This window comes from Podarcis muralis, chromosome 13 (genome assembly GCF_964188315.1).
Source record: "Podarcis muralis chromosome 13, rPodMur119.hap1.1, whole genome shotgun sequence".
NCBI lineage: Eukaryota > Metazoa > Chordata > Lepidosauria > Squamata > Lacertidae > Podarcis > Podarcis muralis.
In genome coordinates this window covers 15,817,376-15,841,279 of record NC_135667.1, presented here as the reverse complement: position 1 = coordinate 15,841,279, position 23,904 = coordinate 15,817,376, and the positions used below count along the sequence as shown (strand labels likewise).

At 49.4% G+C, this 23,904-nt stretch overlaps 1 protein-coding gene across 1 annotated transcript; it reads left to right on the top strand.

Moving 5' to 3' along the window:
• The first annotated feature begins 826 nt into the window (after positions 1 to 826).
• Positions 827 to 23,492, top strand: LOC144324922 (caspase recruitment domain-containing protein 8-like). Its single transcript, XM_077917966.1, is given in 13 exon segments — positions 827 to 1,009; positions 1,012 to 1,106; positions 1,108 to 1,495; positions 3,799 to 3,841; positions 5,217 to 5,757; positions 6,718 to 6,782; positions 8,388 to 8,611; positions 9,300 to 9,559; positions 9,996 to 10,121; positions 10,294 to 10,435; positions 10,550 to 10,574; positions 17,595 to 17,619; positions 20,967 to 23,492. Coding segments are annotated over 13 exon segments (2,304 nt in total). The 5' UTR covers positions 827 to 915; the 3' UTR covers positions 21,243 to 23,492.
• Positions 23,493 to 23,904: the final 412 nt, after the last annotated feature.

The window sequence follows — 23,904 nt, the reverse complement described above, 5'->3', positions numbered from 1 at the left end:
ACAGTCATACGTATAGAGAGCATAGAGCAGGGGACTCAACACACAACCCTGTGGTGAGCCGGTGTTAAGGCTAAGGGCTGTGGACATATGTGACCCTACTCTAACCCTCTGAGAACGTTCTGACAAAAAATCCAAAACCCAGAGACAGGTGGAGTTGGAGAGTCCAATCGCCTCTAGCTTGGACACCAGTCTATGGGGGAGGATAGACCAACACGGCCACCTATCTGTATTAAGCAATAATAATCCCTAAAGCCATGTTTCTAGGGCTGGATGGGCCACTGACCTGACCCCACTCATCTTATGCTGGACTACAAAGCTCTTAACAGTTTACTTGAGAGATTGCCTTCCCCCATGTATTCCCAACTCAACTGCTTTGATCTCAGAAAACTGGCGCAGTTACTGGTTCCACATAAAACACCTGCACTTGTGAAAAATCAATATTTTAGTGTGGCAGCATAGGCAGACTTTGGAACTCCCTGCCTATTGATACCAGGCAGGCGCAACTTTGGGGTACCCTCTGTAAAAAAAAGATTGGGGGGGTGACAAAAAAAATTCCGCAGCGGGGACCACCTAACCTTGCTAGCCTCTGGTTGAGCCAAACTTGGGAGTAAGCGGGATGTTTTTATTTTGCTGTTTCCCCCCTGCCTGCCTGCCAGCCAGCCAATCTTCTGGGAGCGCCGAGAAGGTCCTTCCCACGTCCCCGCCTGCCCAAGTCCAACGCTGATTCTCCTTTTTTTTTTTTGGGGGGGGGGGGAGGAAACCTCGGGAGTGTTGGCCACCAACTCCGCCCCCGCCAAGCGCCGGCGGAGGAGCCGCTTCCCCGAGGGCGTCGCCCGCTTCCTTCTTCCTCCTTTCGGACGCTGCCGCCACTCCTGCTCTGCCTCGGGGCGAGACTTTCCTCTGGGCAGGGGCGCCATGGCGACCCCCGAAGACCCCTCGGCGAAGGAGCCGCTGGAGGAAGGAGGCGAGAAGCTGAAGACGGAGGAGCCCGGCAAGTCCACCGAGAAGAAGGGGGGGAGGGAGGAAGGGGAGATGGAGGAGGAACCCCTCCTCCAGTTCCAGGGACAGCAGAGGTCCCGATGGCTCGAGGGTGGTGGGCGCCAGAGTAGCAGCAGCAGCAGCAGCGACGACGACAACTTTACCCCCTGGGACTTCTTCCCGTGGCGGCGGCAGGACCCGTTTGCCCTGCGCTTTGGCTCTGAGCAGGCGAATTACTGTCGGGAGGGTCTCTTTATCGCTCGCGTTTTGAAATTATTCCTGGGGCGTTTGAATCCGGACAAGCGGCGGAGGTTCCGCCGCAAACTGCGCGAGATCCCGCTCAAGGAGGGCTTCGTCCGCATCCCCGAAGAGGCTCTGCACAAGGCAGGCGCCTCTCGCCTCCGAGACCTGCTGCTCAGCTACTACGGCGTAACTTACGCAGTCGACGTGGCGGCCGATGCGCTGAGGGCCGTTGACGGCAAGCACGAGGCGGACAGTCTCCTCTCTGTCACGAAAGGTAAGTCTTTGGTGGATCGTGACCTTCGCAGCCGTTCAGTCTGACAGCAGATCTTTCCTTCCCTGGTTGCGCCAGCCCAGCGCTGAGCTGCAGCCGTGAAGGAGGGAAGGAAAACCAACCATCTGCTTGGAATGTTTGGAAGTACCTTTACTTTAGCGCCAGGCATTTAGCGCATATGGAAGAATTTGGTATGTTTCAACCGTCTGGTTGCTATTGCTTAAAATATTACAAATACCTTCAGGGCCCTTAGGACACAAAGAACAGCAAAGAATCAGCCTTAAGTACAAGGGCTGGCCGTTCTTTGGACGCAGGGTTGAGCTTGTCCCTTTGTAGAAGGGCAAGTCCTTTTTCTTTCCTGCTTGAGCACTGCAAAAAGTTTTAATCAGGCCTGTAAATTCAGAAGGTTTGCAGGCCAACCTGACATCTCTGGAACAGAGGAAGGTCCCAAATGGGCCTCATAGTCCATCTAGCTCAGGATTGCTAATCTTGCCTGACTGCGGCTCTCCAGGGTTCCAGGCAGGAGTCTTTTGCAGCCCTACCTGGAGACACCAGGGATTGAACCTGGGACCTTCTGCATGCAAAGCAGGTGTTCTGCCACTGAGCCATGGCTCTTCCCTGGTCATCCAGCTGGAAGTGCTGCCTGCAGAATGTCCTGCAAATAGATTGCACTAGGAAGAGGAGGAGGAATATCCATGCTTTATGATGATATAAAATGGTTTAGTGATGTTAAAATCTAGTGAATAATCTTCTGGAGAATAATCATTTGGAGAATATTCTTGAGAATATTATCAATTAATGAGAATGTTAGAGAATTTTCATTTAAAATAGAAGAATATTCATTTTAATGCATTGAAAATGGTATAATTTTGATGCATTGAAAATGATATCATTAATTAATATGCATGTTTATTCATGGGTAAACTTGTTCAGATGGCAACCAAAAACTGTACAGATGCTTTTATTCAATGGGGCAATGCAGTGAATTCACATTCTTTGATTTTTTTGCACCAAACTTGAAATTGAAAAAACAACGTGAATGACTCGCGTTAATCACTAAGCCTACCACCCACCACTAACCGTATATTTACCATCAACTTTGAATTCTAATTATGTTGTGTATGTATGAAATGTAGCTTTTAAAGTAAAAGCAATATAAAAAAAAACTTAGGTCCGCTATATGAGTACGTTCTTTAATAAGCATATCTACATGGTGCAGTATTTTCAGTGCTGTACAACACTAATAAAATCAAAATAAAGTTTAAAATAAATGCTATTATTTCCAGAAAATAAAACAAATAATCAGTAATGACAAGTTACATAACATCAGAAATGCAAATTACTATCTGCTCCCTTTACCTTTACCTTTAGACAAGTAAGGCAACACACAACACATTAAAATTATAACTGATAAATTGTGACAAGAAATAAATTTATTCAAAAAATAGGCTTTAAGTAACAAGTCTCAAATGTTTATAAATTTATATTGACTCCTCAAACATCTTAAGAGGATAAGTCACCATGTTTGTCTCCACTGGTAGCAGAGCTTTCAGTTCCACACTGATCATCTGTGAGATCATAGAACAAAGTTGATGGTTGTATAAAATTCAATGAGCTTGTTAGGAGCTTTAAGTTATGTTCTACATATGCAAGCTTTTCTGTTCTGTCTCTGTCTATTCCTTTTAGCTAAATAAATAAGTCCACCTCACGTGCTATTACACATAATTTTATAGGCCTAGGTACTTTAAGTGTATAAAGCATTAAAGCTACTTTCTGTAAAAAAAAAAAAAAAATCACACTGTATGGCCAAGGGTATACAATTGCTAAGAATAAGGTCACACCAAAATAGAAAAAAGGCTATTACATATAGTTGAAATACATACAAATTCAAATGTTCATCAAATTTAAACGAATAGCATTTTTAAAACTAAAAAAAAAAATGTTTTCTGTAGCTCACATTTCAGAAGTGCCAATGGTGAATGACACATTGCCCAGTAATGTAACTGGTTCAAAAAATTCATTATTCATTACTTGCACTGGCAATATCACAGCTTGACTTAATTTTTACTAGATTTTTAAAATGTGGGTTGTAAAACTAGTTCTTACATTAGAATTTACAGTTTGTGGAGAATATTCTATACCCCCCAAATAGCTAGTGTGACACCCCTAGTCACTGGTTAAGGAAAGAAGTGCTTACCCAGCAAGAAATGCACTGGCACCAATTAAATATAGAAAAAGACTGTTTGGGGGGCAGGGGGAGGGGGAATAAAGCAGCCAATTTTGACCTCTCTCTTACCTGCCTACAGGTTATAATTATATGCTGAGCAATGAAAGAAAGAGAGAAGTGTGGTAAGTCCCAACACAATTCTGTTTGCAGGATGAGCAAATGTGTTGCTAGAACGAATGGTGCTAAGGGATTTGATGATAAGCAAGGGGGTCGGGGGACTGACACCCCCCCCCCCAATTTTCAAGGAGCGGGTTGGGTCCCTTCAATATTCTGTGCCCGTGACCATGGGAGTAGGCAGAGGGCCACCTGCCCCCCCAATCAAGTAAATAAAAAAAACCTTAACTAATTGATCAGTTGTGTCCAAGAGAACTCAGTTCTGTCCCCCAACATAAAGCCTGCCCCCTAAAATAAATCATGGTCACACTCAAGGCTTTGACTGGCCCCGATGGGCTGCTGTGGTGGACCCCTTCAGGCCCTCCCTGCTGTTGTGACAGACCCCATCAGGCTTCCTCTCACCACATGACTTCACATGCAAACCATAATACTCTGGATTCAAACTTCTTCGTATTATCATAGAGCATGCTTTGTATGCAGGGCTGGCCCCAGACATTTTAGTGACTGAGGCAAATCAAGCGGGTGTTTCCCCAGAAATTGTAGTTTGCTAAGGGTGTGTGTTTGAAAACACAGGGGAAAGTCACTTCTCTCCTTTCTTTCCCTCCTGCCTTCATTCCTTCTCAGCAGCCCCACCAGCAACGAGCAGTGGCAGGAGCAGCATCAGTGGCAGGGAAGACCCTCACCCTGCTGTGGGTGGGGGGGGTGATGCTGGGACCAGGGGGGCTGAGGCAGGCTGGGTTGGAGGAGGCAACCTGAGATGAAGTGGCTTTTTCCTTCTGCTGGTGGAAAGGAGGCTGCCTTACCTGAAAGAGGAGGCAGAGCTGGACCTGACAGCCAAGACCAATCAGCTGGATAATAAGAATAATATCATAGTCCAGAGGGGAGAGGGGGAGGCACAGCTGCTGCATCTTCCTCTCTCAGGAAGATGGAAAAGTATGGACAAGAGAGGCAGCTGACTGGTTTAGTATATTCTTGGCCATTAAAAAGGATGGCAAATTACATCATGCTTTTCCCCCAGTGTGGAATAAATCAGCATGTTTTCCAGGTTGCATAGAAAAGCCGATCTCAGCATGCTCAGAGGATCAGTGAAGGCAGTATACCAGAGGTGGAAAACTTCAGCCCCAGCTTGTATCCTAATCAGGTTCTAATTCTCTCCCCACAACGATGCCTAAAATAAAATCAATGTTTTTGCCACAGGTCAATGAAAGGAGTCGCTGTCACTGCTGATCAAATGGTCTGCAAGGATCAGTGAGGGCAGTAGAGCAGGGGTGGAGCACTTCAGGCCCAGCTTGTATCCTAATTCGGCTCTAATGCTATCCCTCCCTCTCCACCCCACCCTCCCAGCCACAAATGCCTAACAGAAAAGAAATGTTTTTGCCACAGGTCACTGGAAGGAGTCGCTGTCACTGGGGATGAAATAGTCTGCAAGGGAAGAAAAGAATTACTTGAAATTATTGAAAAGGACCTAGGATTCTTTATAGATTTATTAAGCTATGGCTTTATCATCACACGGAAAGAATACCAAGACTTTCAGAAAGCAGAGCAAGACTCCAAGGGGAAAAGTGAAAAATTGCTGAATATGATCCAGGAAAGGGGGGAGACAACTTGTTGCTGGTTCCTGAAACAAGTAGAAAGGAAACACCCAGGATCTATTAAGATTCTTCTAGTGGCAGTCCATGGTGAGTTTGACTTAGAGTACTTTCTGAATTTCAAGGACAGTTCAACTACCTTCCTCCTCCTTGCAACAGTCATGTCAGGTAAAGAATTGTCTTTTACAGGCTCGGGTAAAGAATTTGTCCAGGGGAGAGGCCCCTCAGGGCTGAAGTCAGAATCCCCCTTGTTTGTGGAGGAAGGAAGAAGCAGCAAGGTGGAAAACCCAGCAGTTTGTGGGGAAAGTGTTGTGTGTAATCTGTGTCCCTGTGAGGTAAGTGGCTGAACACATGGGCCCAGACTGGGGGAGGGGGCAGCCGCCTCCCCCCAATCAAATAAATGAATAAAAATGCTTAACTAAAAGTAGGAATTGTAGAAAGATTTTGACAGATTTTTCTGAGTACTTGGGGTAAAAAAAAAAAAGTAATTTTAAACAACTGTTGTTGAGACATTTCATTCCACATCTGCAAGACACAGCCAGACAGATTACTCCTGAGTGTCCCTGCTCAGGAACTGGAGCCAGACCAGCCACCTGGTTCTCTAGGGAGCTGGTAATGAAGAAGCGTGTGAGAGGGTGACTACAAGGAAGTTGGCAGAAGGAATCTGACTGAACACAGACTAGAGCCTCTTTGAAGACCTATTCTGTGGCAGTGCATTCCCATTTCCTGGAATGGAGATGTTTTCTCACGTTAAAATGGGTTTTTCCTTTCGCTGTATCTCTCATGTGATTGGTTGAGTGTGGGTCACATGAGAGAGGCATTCCATTCTGTTCCAACTGTTATTCCAGTAACTGTCATTTTCAACTGTCTTTCTGCTTCTCTCTCTGCGTGAGAGAAGGGAGAATGGCTGCCAAGAGAGAGTTCTCAGGATACTCATTTGGGCCGTGTGTGTTAGTGTGATCTGTCTAAAGTGAAACAGAAAGAGGAAGATCCCTAAACGTTAATAGCGAGAAACGTGCAGGGGCTCTCTGTAAGGAACAGGGGGAATACTGCTGAGGTGAAAGAAAAAACCTTTCATAAGAAACTGTCAGACCTGAGTGAGAACTACTATGGCATAAATGAATGTAGAAGAAAGTAGCTCTAAAAGAGCCATTAGTGGTCTGTATTTGTGGGTTTGACCTCAAGCAGTGCTCCTTGGTGTGGTTGTTTGGGTGTTAGAAACAGACAGGAATGTCCTGCTTTCAGGTGGCAAAGGGGTCTGGCGCTCATATTAATGATAAATTATTTTGTAGCAGGATCTTCCAGAAACAATCAGACCAGAGGTGTTTTTGGACTCAGAAATGAGTCGTGAAAGATACAGGTGAGCAATGTCACTCTCAGTTTTTCAAAGCTTTCTCCTTTAAGGGAAAGTTATCTACATTGAATATCTTTTGGGGTTTCAGAGAAGTGTTCAGCAGAGCACATTTGGTATATGAAGGTTTCACAATCATCACATGTGGTGAACGTTCTCTAAAACGTTCCCAAACTACATCTGTGTCAGGGACAGGCCAGAGGAGGAGTGGGGGAGACCGTCCCCCCGAACCTTCCAGGGAGGAGGAAGAGGAAGACAGTATAGATTTAGAACAGGGGGTTGAGGGAGGTCACAGCTCAGAGTCAGATGAGAGGGAAAGTTGGGAAATCATGTGAGAGCAACACACAGCTAACTTGTTGTCATTAGAAAGCATTCCAGACACTCCATCTTCCAGAACCCAGTGAGCCTTTAAAGTAGGAGAGCTAAGAGGTCAAAGACAGCACCAATAGAAGTGACGAATGAGGAAGAGGGATAGACGGGATGTGTGGAGATTCACACGAGACAACTCCATTATTGAAGAGACTGGGTTGTATAGCCTCTCTCTGTAAATATTGAATAAAAAAGAATGGTAAGAAATATTCCCTTGTTACGATAATTTTCTGGGCAACAGCTGGGCGTTGCTGACAGCATCCTGACAATCTGTCACTTGCACATTGCATTCTTGAGTTCTCAGGAACAGAGCTGGGAAAATATTACGATTCAACATTGGTGTTGCTTAAACCAATTGTTTATATCCCCCGTCCTCTGAGGAATGGGCTTAGCATGACAAAATGATGTCTAAGCCAAAGCAGATTGTGAGGAAAGTGAATTCTGTAGGTTTGGAGAAAAGTTTTTTCTACTCTTTAAATAAAGGAGCTCAGACTTATTAGATCTTGCAACATTGCAGGCACATGGAGAAGAGCAGAAAGAGGGTGTGCCCAGGCAGAGAGGAGGAGATATAGTTGCACCCACTTCCTGCCTGGGCACAAGGGTTTTTTTATCACAGAGCTCTTGCTAGCAAGTTTACGGGAAAACCCTTTCATGCGCCTATCTAGCAAAACACAAATTGTTGGTTCGACTGCATTTTAAATGTCTCACACAAAGAGCTCATGGTTTTCCACGTTTCAGTTGTGATCTTGGGGTTAATATTCCACATCTCCATTTCACTCTTTTACACCCTGCTTTCCATAGGGGTTTAAGTGTGCGTAGGTCTCTTCCTAATCTTCATAGAATCATAGGATTGTTGGAAGGGATCCTGAGGGTCTTATAGTACAACCCTCTGCAATGCCAGAATATGCAGCTGCCCCATGCAGGGATCAAACTTGAAACCTTGGCATTATCAGCTCCAGGGCTTTTTTCATCTGGACCTCACCAGAACTGAGTTCCAGCACCTCTCAGGTGGGTGCCATGGCCATTATAAGAGAAGAAGGGAACCGTTCATGGTGAGTTGCAGCATCTCTTTCTAGAAGAATAACACTGATCAGAACCGTGCTCTAACCCATTTTATTGTTTCTTTGAGATTTTCTGGTCAAATATTATTGGGGTGGGGATTGCTTCCCATCATGGGGGATGCAGAGGGTGTCCGGCTGGTGTTCAATCCATTTCTCTTTCCATTTTCTACTTTGTGGCACTCAGGCTGTGTTTCACGGAGGCTGGATCCTTCCTTTGCTTTTATACTGATGTCATATTTGAGGTGAGAGGAGCTGTCACCATCACCTACCACTTTGATTCATGGTCTAAGCACATGGCTGAACAGAACACGGAGGACTGGGTTGTCGCTGGGCCTTTGATCAACATTGAAGCAGATCCAGCAGAGGCTGTGGCAGCTGTTCACTTCCCTCACTTCTTGTGTCTTGCAGGTATGGTAGGTGAAAAAGTTTGTAACAAAATAAATATTGCATGTAACAGGATGGGTGCAGTGATGAGCTCTGTCATCCACACTCAGGGGAGGTCATGCTCAGGCTGGCTGCAGAGGAGTGGTGGGAGGCACCAGTTGGGGAACCCACAAGGGAAGAAGGCTCAGAGCCAGGAGAGTGCTGGTGGGACTATGATGAGGGATCAGAGGGAGCAGCCTGGGAGGAGGTGGTGTTGGGGGTTGGAGAGGGAACAGGGTTTAGTGAGCAGGAAGAGGCTGTGACCGAGAGCAGTGCAAAATTGGAGGCAGAAGTGGAGGTTGGAGAGGAAGGGGGCCAGGAGACAGATGTGAGGCAGGCTGCTAAAGATGTCAGGGCAGCCTCCCCCTCCTTTTGCAGCCTGCTCCTTTCTCCATTCGTCTCCCAGAATCAGAAGTGGTATGAAGAAGGCAGAGCAAATGCAGACATAGTTTTGGAATCTCAGATCGCTTTGGGAAGGACCTGGGGGAGAAAGAGCCTTAGGGAACAGCCTCATAGGGGCTAGATGTACCGGAATGAGTTGCAGTGCAGGGTTGACTTCACTGACACTGGGTGTTTTATTGCTGACCTGCTCTTGACTCCAGTTCCTGGTGGACGGCTCCACAGTTTCCCACTTGTAACATGTCTGTTTGTTTTTTCTTTTGCTCCTTTCCAGGTAAAGATGGTTCCCAAGTCCTCATTGCACATTTTGTGGAAGGCGGCATGAGTCTAGAGAAGCCAGACAGAGTGGGGCCATATCGTGTTGTGTTGGAAAACCCAAACTTCTCTCCACGTGGAGCCATTTTGAAAACATCGTGGTCATGGTTTAAGCGGAAGATAATAGTGCACACTGTAGCACTGCTCTATCAAATGGTTCAATTCCAGCCACCAACATTCCACCTGTACCTTCTGCCCAATGACCATTCCATAACAAAGGTAAGCAGGATTCTGCAACTCTGATTGGTATTCCAGACGTCCTGGATCTTTTGCTTGACCATAGGAAGCCTGACAGAGTAGCTATACAAAATTATGCATCAGAGTCTGTCATGGTTTATTAACTGTATCTCCTTTTGTTGGGCTTGAACTAATTTACCAGATTGCTAGCCAACATCATATTACCTATCCATATTTTGGTCTCTGCTACTGAAGTGGTTTAGTTTTTTTATATCACTGATGGAGATCCTGTGTCCCTTCAAATGTTTTGGGACTACAAAACCCATCATTCCTGAACCATGACATCTGGCAGGTTGCAGGTTCCCCATCCCTGCCTTAAATGCTGCAACAAAGCCAAGAAAGGGGTAGGGATCCAGTCTTCCAGAAATTGGTTATCTTTCTTGCATAACTCAGAAGTGCCCTTCTTTGCCTTTCCCAGGCGGTTCATGAGCATGAAGTACAGTGCCCTTCACAGAGAATAGACAAACCCCCCGGGACCCTGAGGCCTCTGACGATTGGCTCTCGCTTCTTTGTGGAGACAAATGATGTCAGAGTCTGTCCTAAGGTGAGATGCAAAGATGATGAAAGGCTTTGCTAGGGCAGAGCCAAGGCCGTAGAGTATGAGAATGGGAGGGACTCCACCAGGATCCCTTGTCACGCTTTAATTTGACTCCCTTGGACTGGTCGACTGGGCTAAGCCTTGTTTGCACATAAGGAGGTTTTATGCTTCCCCACAGGAAGTGGAGTTTCAATATTTGGATGCTGACAAGATGCAGCAGTATGTGGAACTGTCTGCTGAGCAAATGCAAGACATGTTCAACTTCAGTGTGATGGACAAGCGCACGAATGAACTCATCTGGGAAGCCCATGTGACACAAAGTGAGTTGGATTGGAGGAAGATCGGAAGGTTTGACCATAATTGGGGAGGCAGGATGGAAAATGACACCCCAGTCACATTCCCTCTTTGACTGCTTCATTCCTGTTCTCTTTCAGAAGAGTTAAAGTCTCCTGAGATGACGTCTTCTCCTTCAAGCTCAGAGCAAGGTCTGCAGGTTTTAATTACTTATCTCCTCGTAGTTAAATCCCACCTTCCTCCCAATGGCAGCACAGAGTGGCTGGTGATACAGTACCATAGAAAAGTTACTTTTGTAATGTTAGGGAATCGCCTTCCGGTGCAGGTTCCCCATTGCTTTATAATCTCTCCTTTGGTGCCAGATGAAGTTCTTTCCACGCAGCTAAATTTTGTAGAAACAGCTTTGGCTTGGATTCAGCACACCCAGTGTGCTAACGGAGTCCAGTGCAAATGCTCAAGATACTGCAATTGGGCTTTCCTCCCTTCACCCGCCACTTCCCTCCAATGCACTTTGGAGGGTCAAGGAGAACAGCCAGAAAGGGTGTGATGTGTGTACTTGGCTGTTGGGGAGGAATAGCTCTGTCTGGCAAGCAGGAAAGGTCACAGAGGGCGACATTTAATTTCTCCCTGTATGTTTTACAGCCTGGGCTTCTTAGTTTTCAGCTGAGTGTCAGTTGTTAAACTATTTTTCTAATTGCATGTTAATGTGTGTGTTTGTTGCTCTGTTTTTCCTTGTGAGCCAACTTTGGAAATTGTGTTATGAAGGGGTAGTGTAAGACTTTAACAAGTAACATATGTGACACAGAGTCCAAAAAGGTGGTATTCTTCCAAGGACAGGGGCCTTGTGGGTAGTTTTCATGGATTTAAATGCTTGGGGGGTGGTTCGGCCCGCCTCCTCCTGCGGCTATTGAAAAACAAGCTCGCCCTTTCAAACAGCTCATCTCAACTTAGCCAGCAGGAGTCACGTGTTGCAAACAAAAAACAGGATCGCGAAAGGCAGAAGCGAAAGCGCCGGGTGAGCAAACGGACACGGATGCATTTTCTTGCATTTGCTCAGTGCTCGCCTCTTTCTCAGCGCGGAAAGGAAGCGGCGGCAGCTCCTCGTTCGGCTCCTCCCTCTTCCTCGGAGGACGGAAACGGATCCTGGGCGATCCTGGGCCTCCTTCCTTGGGTCTCCCCGGCGCGCGCTCGGGCTGAAGGGGCGCGATGGCCAAGAGCGCCCGGCAGCGCCTGATGGACGCCCTGGAGAACTTGCACGACGGCGAGCTGCGCAAGTTCAAGGCCAAGCTGGCCGAGATCCCGCTCGAGGAAAGCCACGAGCACATCCCCCGAGGGCGGCTGGAGAAGGCGGACGCGGTGGATCTGTCCCGTCTGCTGATCAGCTACTACAAGCAGGATTACGCCCTGCGCCTCACCGCGCAGGTCTTGGAAGAGATCCACTGCAAGGACCAGGCGCAGAAGCTCCGCGGAGGCGGCGAGAAGAGTAAGGGAGGAGGGGGAGGCCTGGCCGGGAGACAAGCGTGGATCCGGATCATCTCATTGGACGAGGAGAAGGGAGGCGGGGGGGGGGGTGGACTTTCCCAGCTTCTCTTTCAGGTCCGTCCCGATCAACTCATCAGGAGATAGTCCGAGGAGCTCTTTCTTCAAGGTCTAGTGAGGTGCCTCTGAAATATTAGGTACACTTTTGCAAGGAAAGCCACATAAAGAGGGGGGAGGAGTGATTTTGAAATCAGCAGATCCTCACCACGTACCTTCTTCCTCGCTACCATAATAATAATAATAATAATAATAATTTTATTATTTATACCCCGCCCATCTGGCAGGATTTCCCCAGCCACTCTGGGTGGCTTCCAGCACATATAAAAATGTAAGATAACATCAAACATTAAAAACTTCCTGATATAGGGCTGCCTTCAGATGCGTTCTAAAAACTGTGTAGTTCTTTATTTCCTTGACCTCATTTGGTAGGGCATTCCACAGGGAGGGCTCCACTGTGGAACAGGCAGTACCACCCCAATATGGAAATTAAATCCTATTTGGAAATCGTACCTAATATATTTCTCAATCACTCAATTCTGTCCACAGAGGGCTTTTCTTTTCAGTAATGTTACAAATTAAAACTTAAAACCACAGGACTGTCAAAACACATCCACCCATGCCACGTGTCTTGGCATACTTGTCCTGCAGACTGGAAGCTATGATCTTCTTTCCACTTTTATCCATTTGGTAGTATTTCAAAATTCCCACAGAATAAATGCATATAGCAGGTATTAAATATCTTACTATTTTCCGTTGCATCCTCTGTGCATCTTTACATCACCTTCATTTTAGATGGCTGCCTCTCAGCTGTTGTATTTTTCTCCTTTCTACATTTCCAAAAATTAGTTTCCTGATATTTAGTGGCCTTATAATCACGAAAGGGTTGCTCGTTTCATGTATCTAAAAATCACATCCGTTGAAATGCAGAGATGGTGTTATGCTTCTGTTAAATGGGTGGAAATGTTTCCAGTTCCATCCATTCCTGATTATGGTTGGAGCTGGTTTGGGGGCCCCAGAGGTACCTTTGGTGGAACTGCCCTGCCGTCAAGAGTTTTGGGGTAAAAATCTAATGAGGTATCAGAAAGAAAACATTTTTAATTTTGTCTATAATAATGAATGATGTTTGTGTGGAACGGAAAACTCAGAACATCAACTCTCTTTTCTGTTCCAGCTGCTTGCTGTAACCCTCAGATCCCTGTGCCTTCCACCAGTACCACCTCTGTAAGAAATGGTGAGCTCCAGCCTCTATATCTTCTTAAATATTGTCCGTCCCCCATCAACATCCATAAGCTAACCTCCAGGTCTCTGCTAGGTGTTGGCCTTTGCTCCAGCCTGCAGTAATCCTCTCACTTAAGCCAGATCCACACTACAGTGGTACCTCAGGTTACATATGCTTCAGGTTACATATGCTTCAGGTTACAGACTCTGCTAGCCCAGAAATATTACATCAGGTTAAGAACTTTGCTTCAGGATGAGAACAGAAATCGTGCAGCAGCGGCATTGCGGCAGCAGGAGGCCCCATTAGCTAAAGTGGTGCTTCAGGTTAAGAACAGTTTCAGGTTAAGAACAGACCCCCAGAACGAATTAAGTTCTTAACCTGAGGTACCACTGTACTGCAAATGCCTGTCAATTTCATGCTGCTTTAATTGTCCAGGCTTCCCACACACACACAAAATGGGAATAGTCGTTTGCAGTAAGCCATACTTAGCCATGGAAAAAGCAAAGGCAGCTGTGTCTGTATTCTTTACTTAGCCAATGGCAAGAGCTTTCCTTAGGAAAATGAGGAGAGCTCACCAGGATATTGCAGAGAGGAGCAAGGCAGACGCACATACAATACAAAGAGGAATGTACTCTGCTGCTAACTCACTAGCATGAGAGAGGAAGGGTAACATTTCATCAATATATCCTCTTCTACTAGCCACAACATTCCCACAGATTCCACATACAGTGGTACCTCAGGTTAAGTACTTAATTTGTTCTGGAGGTCTGTTCTTAACCTGAAGCACCACTTTAGCTAATGGGGCCTCCTGCTGCTGCTGCACTGCCGGAGCACGATTTCTGTTCTCATCCTGAAGCAAAGTTCTTAACCTGAGGTAATATTTCTGGGTTAGCGGAGTCTGTAACCTGAAGCGTATGTGTCAGGGGTTCAGGAGCAGAGGCAAGGGCAAGGGAGGAAACAGAGAGCGAAGGGGAGGAGGCAGAAGAAAAGATGAGTGATGACGACGACCCGAGATCTCCGAGTCTTTCCAGTGAATCGGAGGATTCACAGAAAGGAGCACCAGTGGCCAAGGCAAGGGGGGAGTTAAGGGGGGCACCCCAGGAAGGTAGAGCCAGAGGGGACTCAGAGGAGAGCAGTTGGAGATCGGGACCAGCGTCAACGCCAGAGAACAGGGAAGAGGAAGGGAGCCAGGGGGCAAGCGCTGGCAGCTCACAACAGGAGGGAGGGCACGAGTCAGGGGTGGCCACACCTCCATCTGGGAGCGAAGAGACGGTTAGACGGAAGGTGGAAGGTTGGGCGCGCGCGCCAAGTTCAAATGCACAGGAAGGCGGCGCAGTAGGCAGCCCGGAAAGGGAGCCAGGTCCTAAAGCCCGGCGCAAGGAGACAGGAGGGTCCGGGGGGTCAGCGTCAGAAGAATCCCGGAAGGAAGAGACCCAGGGGGGCAGAGGGACCCAGAGAAGAACAGTCAGGCGGAAAAGGTGGAGCAGGGTTAGGATATTAAGTTGGTGTACAAGGGGCGGAGATTCAGACGGAGCTTCGCCGATCTAGCTACTAGACGTAGAGTTGCACGCAGCAGCTTGAGAATGGAAACTGTAACTCAATAAAGACTTTTACTTAATGACCGTTGGCTAGCGTGATCCTCTGTGAGCTAGGATCTTGAAGCAACCCTGACAGTAAGCTCCGTCTCCAAGAATTGTGGGCATCTACAGCCTCGAGGAGAGGAGAGAAGCAGGTGCCTACTAGCGAGCTCACGAACGGCAGCCGACATGACGGCTGAACAGCAGATAGCGGAACTCAGAGAAGCAGTGTCACAGCTGAATGCCGAGGCTCTCGCATCCAGGAAGAGAGAGGAGGACGCAGCTGCCGCCTACAGGGATCTCCAGGTCAGGTTGGAAGTGCTTACGAAGCAAGGGCAACAGACACCCAAACCAGAGGGGATTGGTTTGGGGAGACGCACAGGCGGTCTGGTCTCTCACTTCGATGGGAACCTGCAACAGTATCCCAATTTTAGAGCAGACGTGCTGTGTGCACTGCAACTGCTGAATAAAGATTTTAGAGATGAGCAGGAGAAAGTGGGATTCATCATGTCCTATTTGCATGGGGATGCCAGGGCATGGCTGCGCAATTTGTGGAGGGATAACGATCCGGCGCTCCAGAATGCGAAGGCCTTTATTAAAGCGATGGATGGGTGTTTTTTATCAAGCATTGACGTGGATCTTGCTCGGCAACAGATTCATGGACTGAAGCAGGGAAGGGCCAGCGTACGGCAGTACCATGCCCGCTTTTTCGCCTTGGCCAGTGCCCTAGAATGGGACAGAGATTCGGCTCCTGTAAGAGACCTGTTCTGGGAGGGATTAAACAGCTCTGTGAAAGATGAAATTGCGAGGGGGGAGAGACCCCGGACCACCCAGGAGGTCGTGCAGAGGGCGCTGGCAGTGGGGGTGCGGCTGGAAGGACGTCCGTGGAGCAGGGATGAAGGGCGTGGAGGGCGCGAACCAGCCAGGGGCTCCTCCTTCTTTCCCAGAGAAGCAGCACGTACGCAATCCACGCCTCCGCCAGGAGGAGGAGCTGAACCGATGGAGGTTGGAGGTGCCAGGGCTCAGTCAGCAACCAGAGCCCTAGCACCAGCAGCAGTGAAAGCGAAGCCTCCTAGAGGGAACAGGAAGTGTTACGTCTGTGAGGAGCCAGGGCATATGGCGAAAGAGTGTCCCCAGAGGCTCCACAAGTTCACTGCAGCCTCAGCAATGGTGACTGCAGCAACGCAGCAAGGAGAACCACAGCAGGGAAACGACGCAGTCTGGCTGGAGGAAGAGGCACTGGGGCCCAGCCAGACGTATTAATGATGCAGTCCCCAGAGATTTTACAGCCCGTGAACCCCCTCCCGCCCAAACCAGTGGTGAGGCTCACCGCATCGCTCCAGCTGCCCAATGGCATCACCATGGACGTGCCAATCACCATTGACTCAGGCAGCAATGCGGACTTTATAGGGCAGGACTTTGTCAACAAGCATGCTATACAGTTGCTGCCGGCCACCCTGCCCCTGCAGGTTGTCACGGTGGATGGCAGGGAGCTGCTAGGGGGGCAAGTGGTGCAGCAGACGCCACCAATGGTGATGCGACTTGGGAATCACAAAGAAGTCATCAGCTTCAACGTCACTCAATTGTCGGACACGCCCATTGTGTTGGGCATGAGTTGGCTGGACAAGCACAGCCCAACGCTGGCTTGGTACCAGAGGCAGCTGACCTTCGGCTCTTCCTTTTGTGCTGAACACTGCATCGTGCCCAGGCAGGAAGGAGAGGAAGAAGAGTCACAGCTGCTGCTAGGCACGCTGCAAGCGATTCCCCACAAGTACGCAGAATTTTTGGAAGTTTTCTGCGAGAAGGAGGCAGACAGGCTACCCCCTCACAGGCCATATGACTGCAAGATTGACCTGCTGCCAGGGGCGGCGCTGCCTAAGGGGAGACTGTATTCCATGTCAGAGGACGAACTGCAAGAACTCAAAGAGTTCATAGATCATAATTTGGAGCGCGGTTTCATCCGAGAGTCCGAGGCGGCGGGAGGCAGCCCGGTGTTCTTCGTTAAGAAGCGGGATATGCCCCAAAAGAGACTCGTAGTGGATTACAGGATCTTGAACAGTGTGACTAAGCCATCGGACTTCCCCATGCCCCGAATTGACGACCTCCTCGCAAAGGTGCGGAAGGGCAGAGTGTTCACCAAGTTGGACCTGCGAGGGGCGTACAACCTCATTCGCATGCGGGAGGGAGATGAGTGGAAAACAGCCATGTTCACGCCACTGGGGACCTACGAATATAGAGTTATGCCTTTTGGATTGCAAAATGGCTCCCACGTTTTTCAAGCATTCATGCATCACGTGTTGGCGGGACTTCTCTACAAGACGTGCGTCTGTTTCTTAGATGACATCCTGATCTTTTCGGAGTCGCAACAGGAGCATGACAAACACGTCAAGGAAGTGCTGAACAGGCTAAAGCAACATAGGCTCTACGCCAAGCTGGAGAAGTGCCAATTTGACGTGACGGAGGTGGATTTTCTGGGCTACAAGCTGTCTGACAAGGGGCTCGCCATGGACAGCGCCAAGGTTCGAGCGGTGTTGGATTGGAAGAGCCCGCGCAACCGGAAGGAGGTCCAACGGTTTGTCGGCTTTGCGAACTTCTATCGCAAGTTTATCAAGGGCTTCGCTATGCAGACGGCGGCCATCACTGACACGCTTAGCTCCAAGAAAAAGAAGTTCATTTGGACAGAGCAGGCGGAACAGTCCTTTCAGGCACTCAAGCGTCTCTTCGCGTCGGAAGAGCAGCTGCTTCATGTCAACCCCAGCAAGCCGATGAGGGTGGAGACAGACGCCTCGGACAGAGCCGTGGGGGCGGTCCTGCTGCAGAAAGACCCGCAGGGGGTGTGGCGACCGGGAGCGTTTTACTCCAGGAAGCTCAGCAAGTCCGAGCAGAACTACACCATATGGGACAGGGAGTTGCTGGCCATTCATGCAGCGTTCAAGGCGTGGAGGCACTTTCTGATCGGCGCCAAGCACACGGTGCAGGTTTGCACGGACCACAAGAACCTAGAGCACTGGCGCACGGCACAGTTCCTGAACCAGAGGCAGATACGTTGGGCTGAGTTCTTTGCGAACTTCGACTTCCGAATAGAGTATGTCCCGGGGGACACCAACATCATGGCGGACGCTCTCTCTCGCAAGCCACAGTATCTGGAGGACGCAACGCCAGCGGCCGCCATGCACATCTTCGCACCAACAGTGTGGGCGTGTGCCACGGCAACCGTGGATCTGGAGGCGGTGCGACGAGCGTTGCAGGGGGACTCCTTCGCGCAAGCAAAGATGGCAGAGGTGCAAAGGGGCAAGGCAGCGGCCGACGGTTTCCAGCTAAGAGATGGATTGCTCATCCGTAAAGGGGCCATCTACGTGCCGGGAGACGAACTTCGCGCCAAGGTGCTGCAGCAGCTGCACGACGCGCCCACTGCAGGGCACTTCGGCAAGGAGAAGACGGTGGAATTAGTCGCCAGGGATTTCTGGTGGCCTGGAATGAGAGGGGAGGTCGCGGACTACGTGGCGAGGTGTGACACCTGCCAGAGGGCGAAGCCAGTGCTTAGACCGCCGGCCGGACTGTTGGAACCGCTGCAAACTCCGGTCGAACCTTGGGAGAGAGTGGCCCTGGACTTTGTCACGGATCTGCCCAGCTCGAGGGGCAAGACGGCAGTGCTGGTGGTGGTGGACTTGTTCTCCAAGATGGCACATTTCATTCCGTGTGCGAAGGTGGCCACGGCGGAGCAAACCGCCAAACTGTTCATAGACCACGTGTTCAAGGTTCACGGTCTGCCACGGTCTATTCTGTCCGACCGGGGGCGGCAGTTCATCTCGAATTTCTGGCAGAGGCTGATGGGCTTCCTGAACGTCAAGATCAACCTGGCGTCGGCGAGACACCCGCAGACCAACGGGCAAGCGGAGCGGGTCAATGCCATCATGCAGCAGTACTTGAGGTGTTATGCAAATCAACAGCCTGCGACGTGGGTGGATTACCTGCCACTCGCCGAGTTCGCCTACAACAACACGAAGCACGTGTCCACGGGGGTCACGCCGTTCTTCGCCAACAACGGGAGGCACCCCAGAACCTTCCCGGGACTGGAAAGGCTGGGGGAAGGGGAGCCGCAGACGGCAGATGCGTTCGCGTCGGAGCTGCAGGAAGTCCACGATCAGCTGAGGCGCCACCTGGAGCTGGCCAAGCACGCATACAAGGTACAAGCGGACAAACGCAGAAGGGTTGGCGAAGAGCTCCACGTGGGAGACTGGGTCTGGTTAGCAGCCCACGCAGTGCCGGCCAGGTCGTTGGCCAAGAAGAAACTAGGGCATAAGCAACTGTGGCCCTATCAAGTCGAAGAGCAGGTCAACCCGGTGGCCTTCAGGCTGGCGCTTCCGGAGGGTTCCAGAATGCATCCGGTGTTCCACAGATCGGTGCTCACTCCCTACAAGGCACCGCACAGGTTTCAGGAACCCGGAACGGCGCCGAGTCCGGTCAGAGACAGAACAGGGCACGCAGGAGTGGCACAGAAGGAGCGCATCAACGAAGTCACAGAAATTTTGGATTCCAGATGGGGGGAAGAAGGGGTAGAATACTTTCTCGCCAAGGAGGGCACCCCGGCCAGTGCGAACAGCTGGGTGCCGGGCTACGCCTTGGACGAACCTCTGCTCAAAGACGAGTTTCATGCCCTCTTCCCACATAGACCGATGCCAGCAGACTTTTTCGACGACTGGCTTTTCACGCCCACGCTTTCGGCCAGCACGTTCCGGGGGTTCGACTCGGACGAGGACCCGACACGAGACGTCCGTTCCCCGGAGGGGTCACCCTCGGGATCTGCCTCAGAACCCTCGTATTGGTGGGACGACAGACCAGAGGAGCAGTGGCGCAGGAAGTGGCAAGAAGGTCCAGGACGAGCAACGCCGCCAGGAGGAAGTGAGGGAGAGACGGACATGGACGTTTTCGGGGACGACCCAGGTTTCGAGCACGGCGGCACAGAGATGGAAGCAGAGGTGACCGTCGTCGACGAGAGCAGGGAGGAAGAACCGGAAGACTTCGGATGGAGGCCCGCTACGGGAAGCGAACGGTACCCGACATTCGTCCCCTTGACACAGCAGCACCCAGCTCCAGCACCGGAAGGAGGGGAAGGGGGAGTGGGGGGCTTCGAGGGGGGGATGGATGTCAGGGGTTCAGGAGCAGAGGCAAGGGCAAGGGAGGAAACAGAGAGCGAAGGGGAGGAGGCAGAAGAAAAGATGAGTGATGACGACGACCCGAGATCTCCGAGTCTTTCCAGTGAATCGGAGGATTCACAGAAAGGAGCACCAGTGGCCAAGGCAAGGGGGGAGTTAAGGGGGGCACCCCAGGAAGGTAGAGCCAGAGGGGACTCAGAGGAGAGCAGTTGGAGATCGGGACCAGCGTCAACGCCAGAGAACAGGGAAGAGGAAGGGAGCCAGGGGGCAAGCGCTGGCAGCTCACAACAGGAGGGAGGGCACGAGTCAGGGGTGGCCACACCTCCATCTGGGAGCGAAGAGACGGTTAGACGGAAGGTGGAAGGTTGGGCGCGCGCGCCAAGTTCAAATGCACAGGAAGGCGGCGTAGTAGGCAGCCCGGAAAGGGAGCCAGGTCCTAAAGCCCGGCGCAAGGAGACAGGAGGGTCTGGGGGGTCAGCGTCAGAAGAATCCCGGAAGGAAGAGACCCAGGGGGGCAGAGGGACCCAGAGAAGAACAGTCAGGCGGAAAAGGTGGAGCAGGGTTAGGATATTAAGTTGGTGTACAAGGGGCGGAGATTCAGACGGAGCTTCGCCGATCTAGCTACTAGACGTAGAGTTGCACGCAGCAGCTTGAGAATGGAAACTGTAACTCAATAAAGACTTTTACTTAATGACCGTTGGCTAGCGTGATCCTCTGTGAGCTAGGATCTTGAAGCAACTCTGACAGTATGTAACCTGAAGCATATGTAACCCAAGGTACCACTGTACACAGGAACAACACAAGAATCTGCCTCGTGTAGAGTCAACCCTTAGGCCCATCTAGCTTAGTACTGTCTACCCTAACTAGCTTTCCCACTGCTACTTGGATATGCTAGAGATTGAATCTGGAACCTTCTGCATCCCCTGCAGATGCTCTGCCGCTGAGCTGTGGCCCTTCCCCCACCTGTGCACACCCTTAAGGATCCCATAGTCTTCCCTCACAGAGCCAAGTGTAAGTGTCTGGTGTGTGGCTGGATCCCTTGATTCTGGTTCTTCCTTTGGCAGAGACACAGCCTCCAGCCCCACCGGAGCAGCATTTCATTGAGCGGCACCGGAGGGCCCTGATCCAGAGGACGGGCGCCGTGGAGGGGATCCTGGACGTGCTGCATGGCGATGTCCTGGATGATGAGCAGTACCAAAAGATCTCCGCCAAAAGCACCAACCAGGAAAAAATGCGGGAGCTCTACAGGTTGCTGCCCAGCTGGAACCAAGCTTGCAAGGATAAGCTGTACGAGGCCCTGAAGATCAAAAACAGGTTCCTCGTTGACGACCTGGAAAGATAAAGAGGCAGCCAAGGCACAGCCCCATTCTGGGGCACATTCTGGGGCAAGAAAAACAAGGCAATATACTCTGGGGCAGGAAATGCAGGTAGCGACAGTGGGAAGAACCTGGAGGAGGCCGTCACATTTGACTCGGGGACACTGGAGTGAGAAGGAACATGAATCTGTCCTCTTTGATAAAGGCCAATTCTATTTTCTCTTTGTGTTTAGCCCCCTCGGTGCTTGTAGGAACCATGATGTGTGGGAATGTTCAGGGATGCAGGAGAGGATATATTGTTTGATTATAGCCTTTCCAACTTGTGTTAACAAGTTCACAGTTTAGCAGAGTAACATTCCCCTTTTTAAACTTACAGCGGATGTGTTTGCTCAGGCTCGCTAAAGCCTCTATAATAACTGTTCTGGTATTTCCCCTTATTCCCTCATAAAAGATAAGACACGGCACAGTCTTCTATAAAAGTATAAAAAGAGTTTACTCATATTTTGTTCACAATCAGATCCCAGAAGGCAGACTTAGCTTAGAAAAGTAACATAAACCTTGAAACTATCTCATAAGGAGACAGTCCCTCTGTCCTCTCTTGGCAGCATCTTTGGCTAAGCAGATGTTGCTTCTTTGATGCATGTAGTCAAAGAGAGAGAGATGGCTGTCCTACCCTGTGCTTTTGTCGTTACCTGCACAGGTGAGGCCACACCCACCTCTAGTCACATGCAGAGGAAGTCTGTCCCAGCCCAGAAGGAAACAGGAAGTTTACCTGCTGGCTGGACAAACATTCCTCCCCATGTGTAATGATGTTCATTCTAGGAATGTTGTACAGTGGTAGCTCGGATTAAGTACTTAATTAGTTTTGGAGGTCCATTCTTAACCTGAAACTGTTCTTAACCTGAAGCACCACTTTAGCTAATGGGGCCTCCTGCTGCTGCCGCGCCGCTGGAGCACGATTTCTGTTCTCATCCTGAAGCAAAGTTCTTAACCCGAGGTACTATATCTGGGTTAGCGGAGTCTGTAATCTGAAGCGTATGTAACCTGAAGCGTATGTAACCCGAGGTACCACTGTACTTGACTGCTCTTGTGTTTCACATCCCACATGATGCCCTCAGAGAACTCACTGGTGCCTGTCAAGGTCCCCTGCCCCTCCCAGATTCATTTTTTTCTTTAAAAAACTGGTGGTTGGTAGGTCTTTTTTGGGGGGGGGGGTCCTTGTTTGGAAACCTGTTCTCTGCTTTTGTGAGATGTTTGAGGTGTTTTGAGTGGGAAGGTTCTGAGCATTCCCCCCCCCCCCTGTGAATTGGGATTTTGTAGTGCCCATGGCAGTTTCTTAGATTTCCAAATGGACCCCTGATCCCCAAAAGTTTAGGGAAATCTGCTCTACAGAAAATGATTCTACCTCCTATATGAGGAACAGACAAGCAGGGGCCATCATATTGTCTGGATTCTAACCTTTCCACCCAGTGAAAAAGTGGTGAATAAGCTAGTACATTTTGTTATTGATACTATATTTATCATTTTTCAAATACTTAAAATTGACTAAGGACTTGTATGCAGATTAAAAGTCCTACCTCACCGGCTTGCAATCTAAAATTCAGAATCCAAAAGGAAAAAGAGAAGAGGAGGGAAGAGGAAAACAAGCAGCCTCTAGCACTAGCTCTTAGTTACATGGTTCTGAGTACGATGAGCTTGAATGAAACATTTCAGGGAGGAGAGGAGCTGAATGGCAGCAGTTTGCTCAGCTGAGCCAAGGGAGAAGGCTTCCTGCTCCACCTCTTCCTCCACTGCAGCCACATAGCCACAGGCTGGTGATAGTTTAGAGGGAGGAGGAGGAGGCTAATGGACCCAGATCTCTCAAGCTCTTTCTCTGCAGCAGCCATACAATTTAAGGGATAAATTTCTTTGCATGTAGATGGTCCTGGGTTCAATCTCCTCTTTGAAACTCTGGAAAACTCTCTCAGTGTAGACAGTACTGAACTACATCAGGCAAATAATCTGACTCAGTACGGTGGTACCTTGGTTCTCAAACTTAATCTGTTCCGGAAGTCTGTTCCAAAACCAAAGCGTTCCAAAACCAAGGCACACTTCCCCATAGAAAGTAATGCAAAATGGATTAATTCGTTCTAGACTTTTAAAAACAACCCCTAAAACAGCATTTAACATGAATTTTACTATCTAACAAGACCATTGATTTATAAAATGAAAGCAATAATCAATGTACTGTACTATGTATTGTAGATGCGAAAAAGTAAAATTACATTTTTTTCTTACCTGCACTGATGATAGTCATTGTTTGGATGGGGGCGGGGGCTTTTATCCATTTCCGCAGTCACACAATCAGTCAGTAGCTGAACTGGCTTCCACACAGTCACAAAAACAAATTAACCGAAAAAGCCTCAAAAACAAAAACGCAAACCGGAAGTCCATTTCACTTCTGAAATGTTCGAAAACCAAACCACAGCTTCTGATTGGTGCAGGCATCCCTGAAACAATAGCCAACAGTCGCATTGGACATTTGGCTTCCAAAAAACATTCGAAAACCGGAACACTTCTTGGTTTTCAGTGTTTGTGAACCAAGGCATTTGAGAACCAAGGTACCACTGTATAAGGCAGCTTCCTATGTTGCAGGACAGTCCAGCATGGTGGACCTCCTTTGTCCCCAGTGGCGTAGCGTGGGGGGTG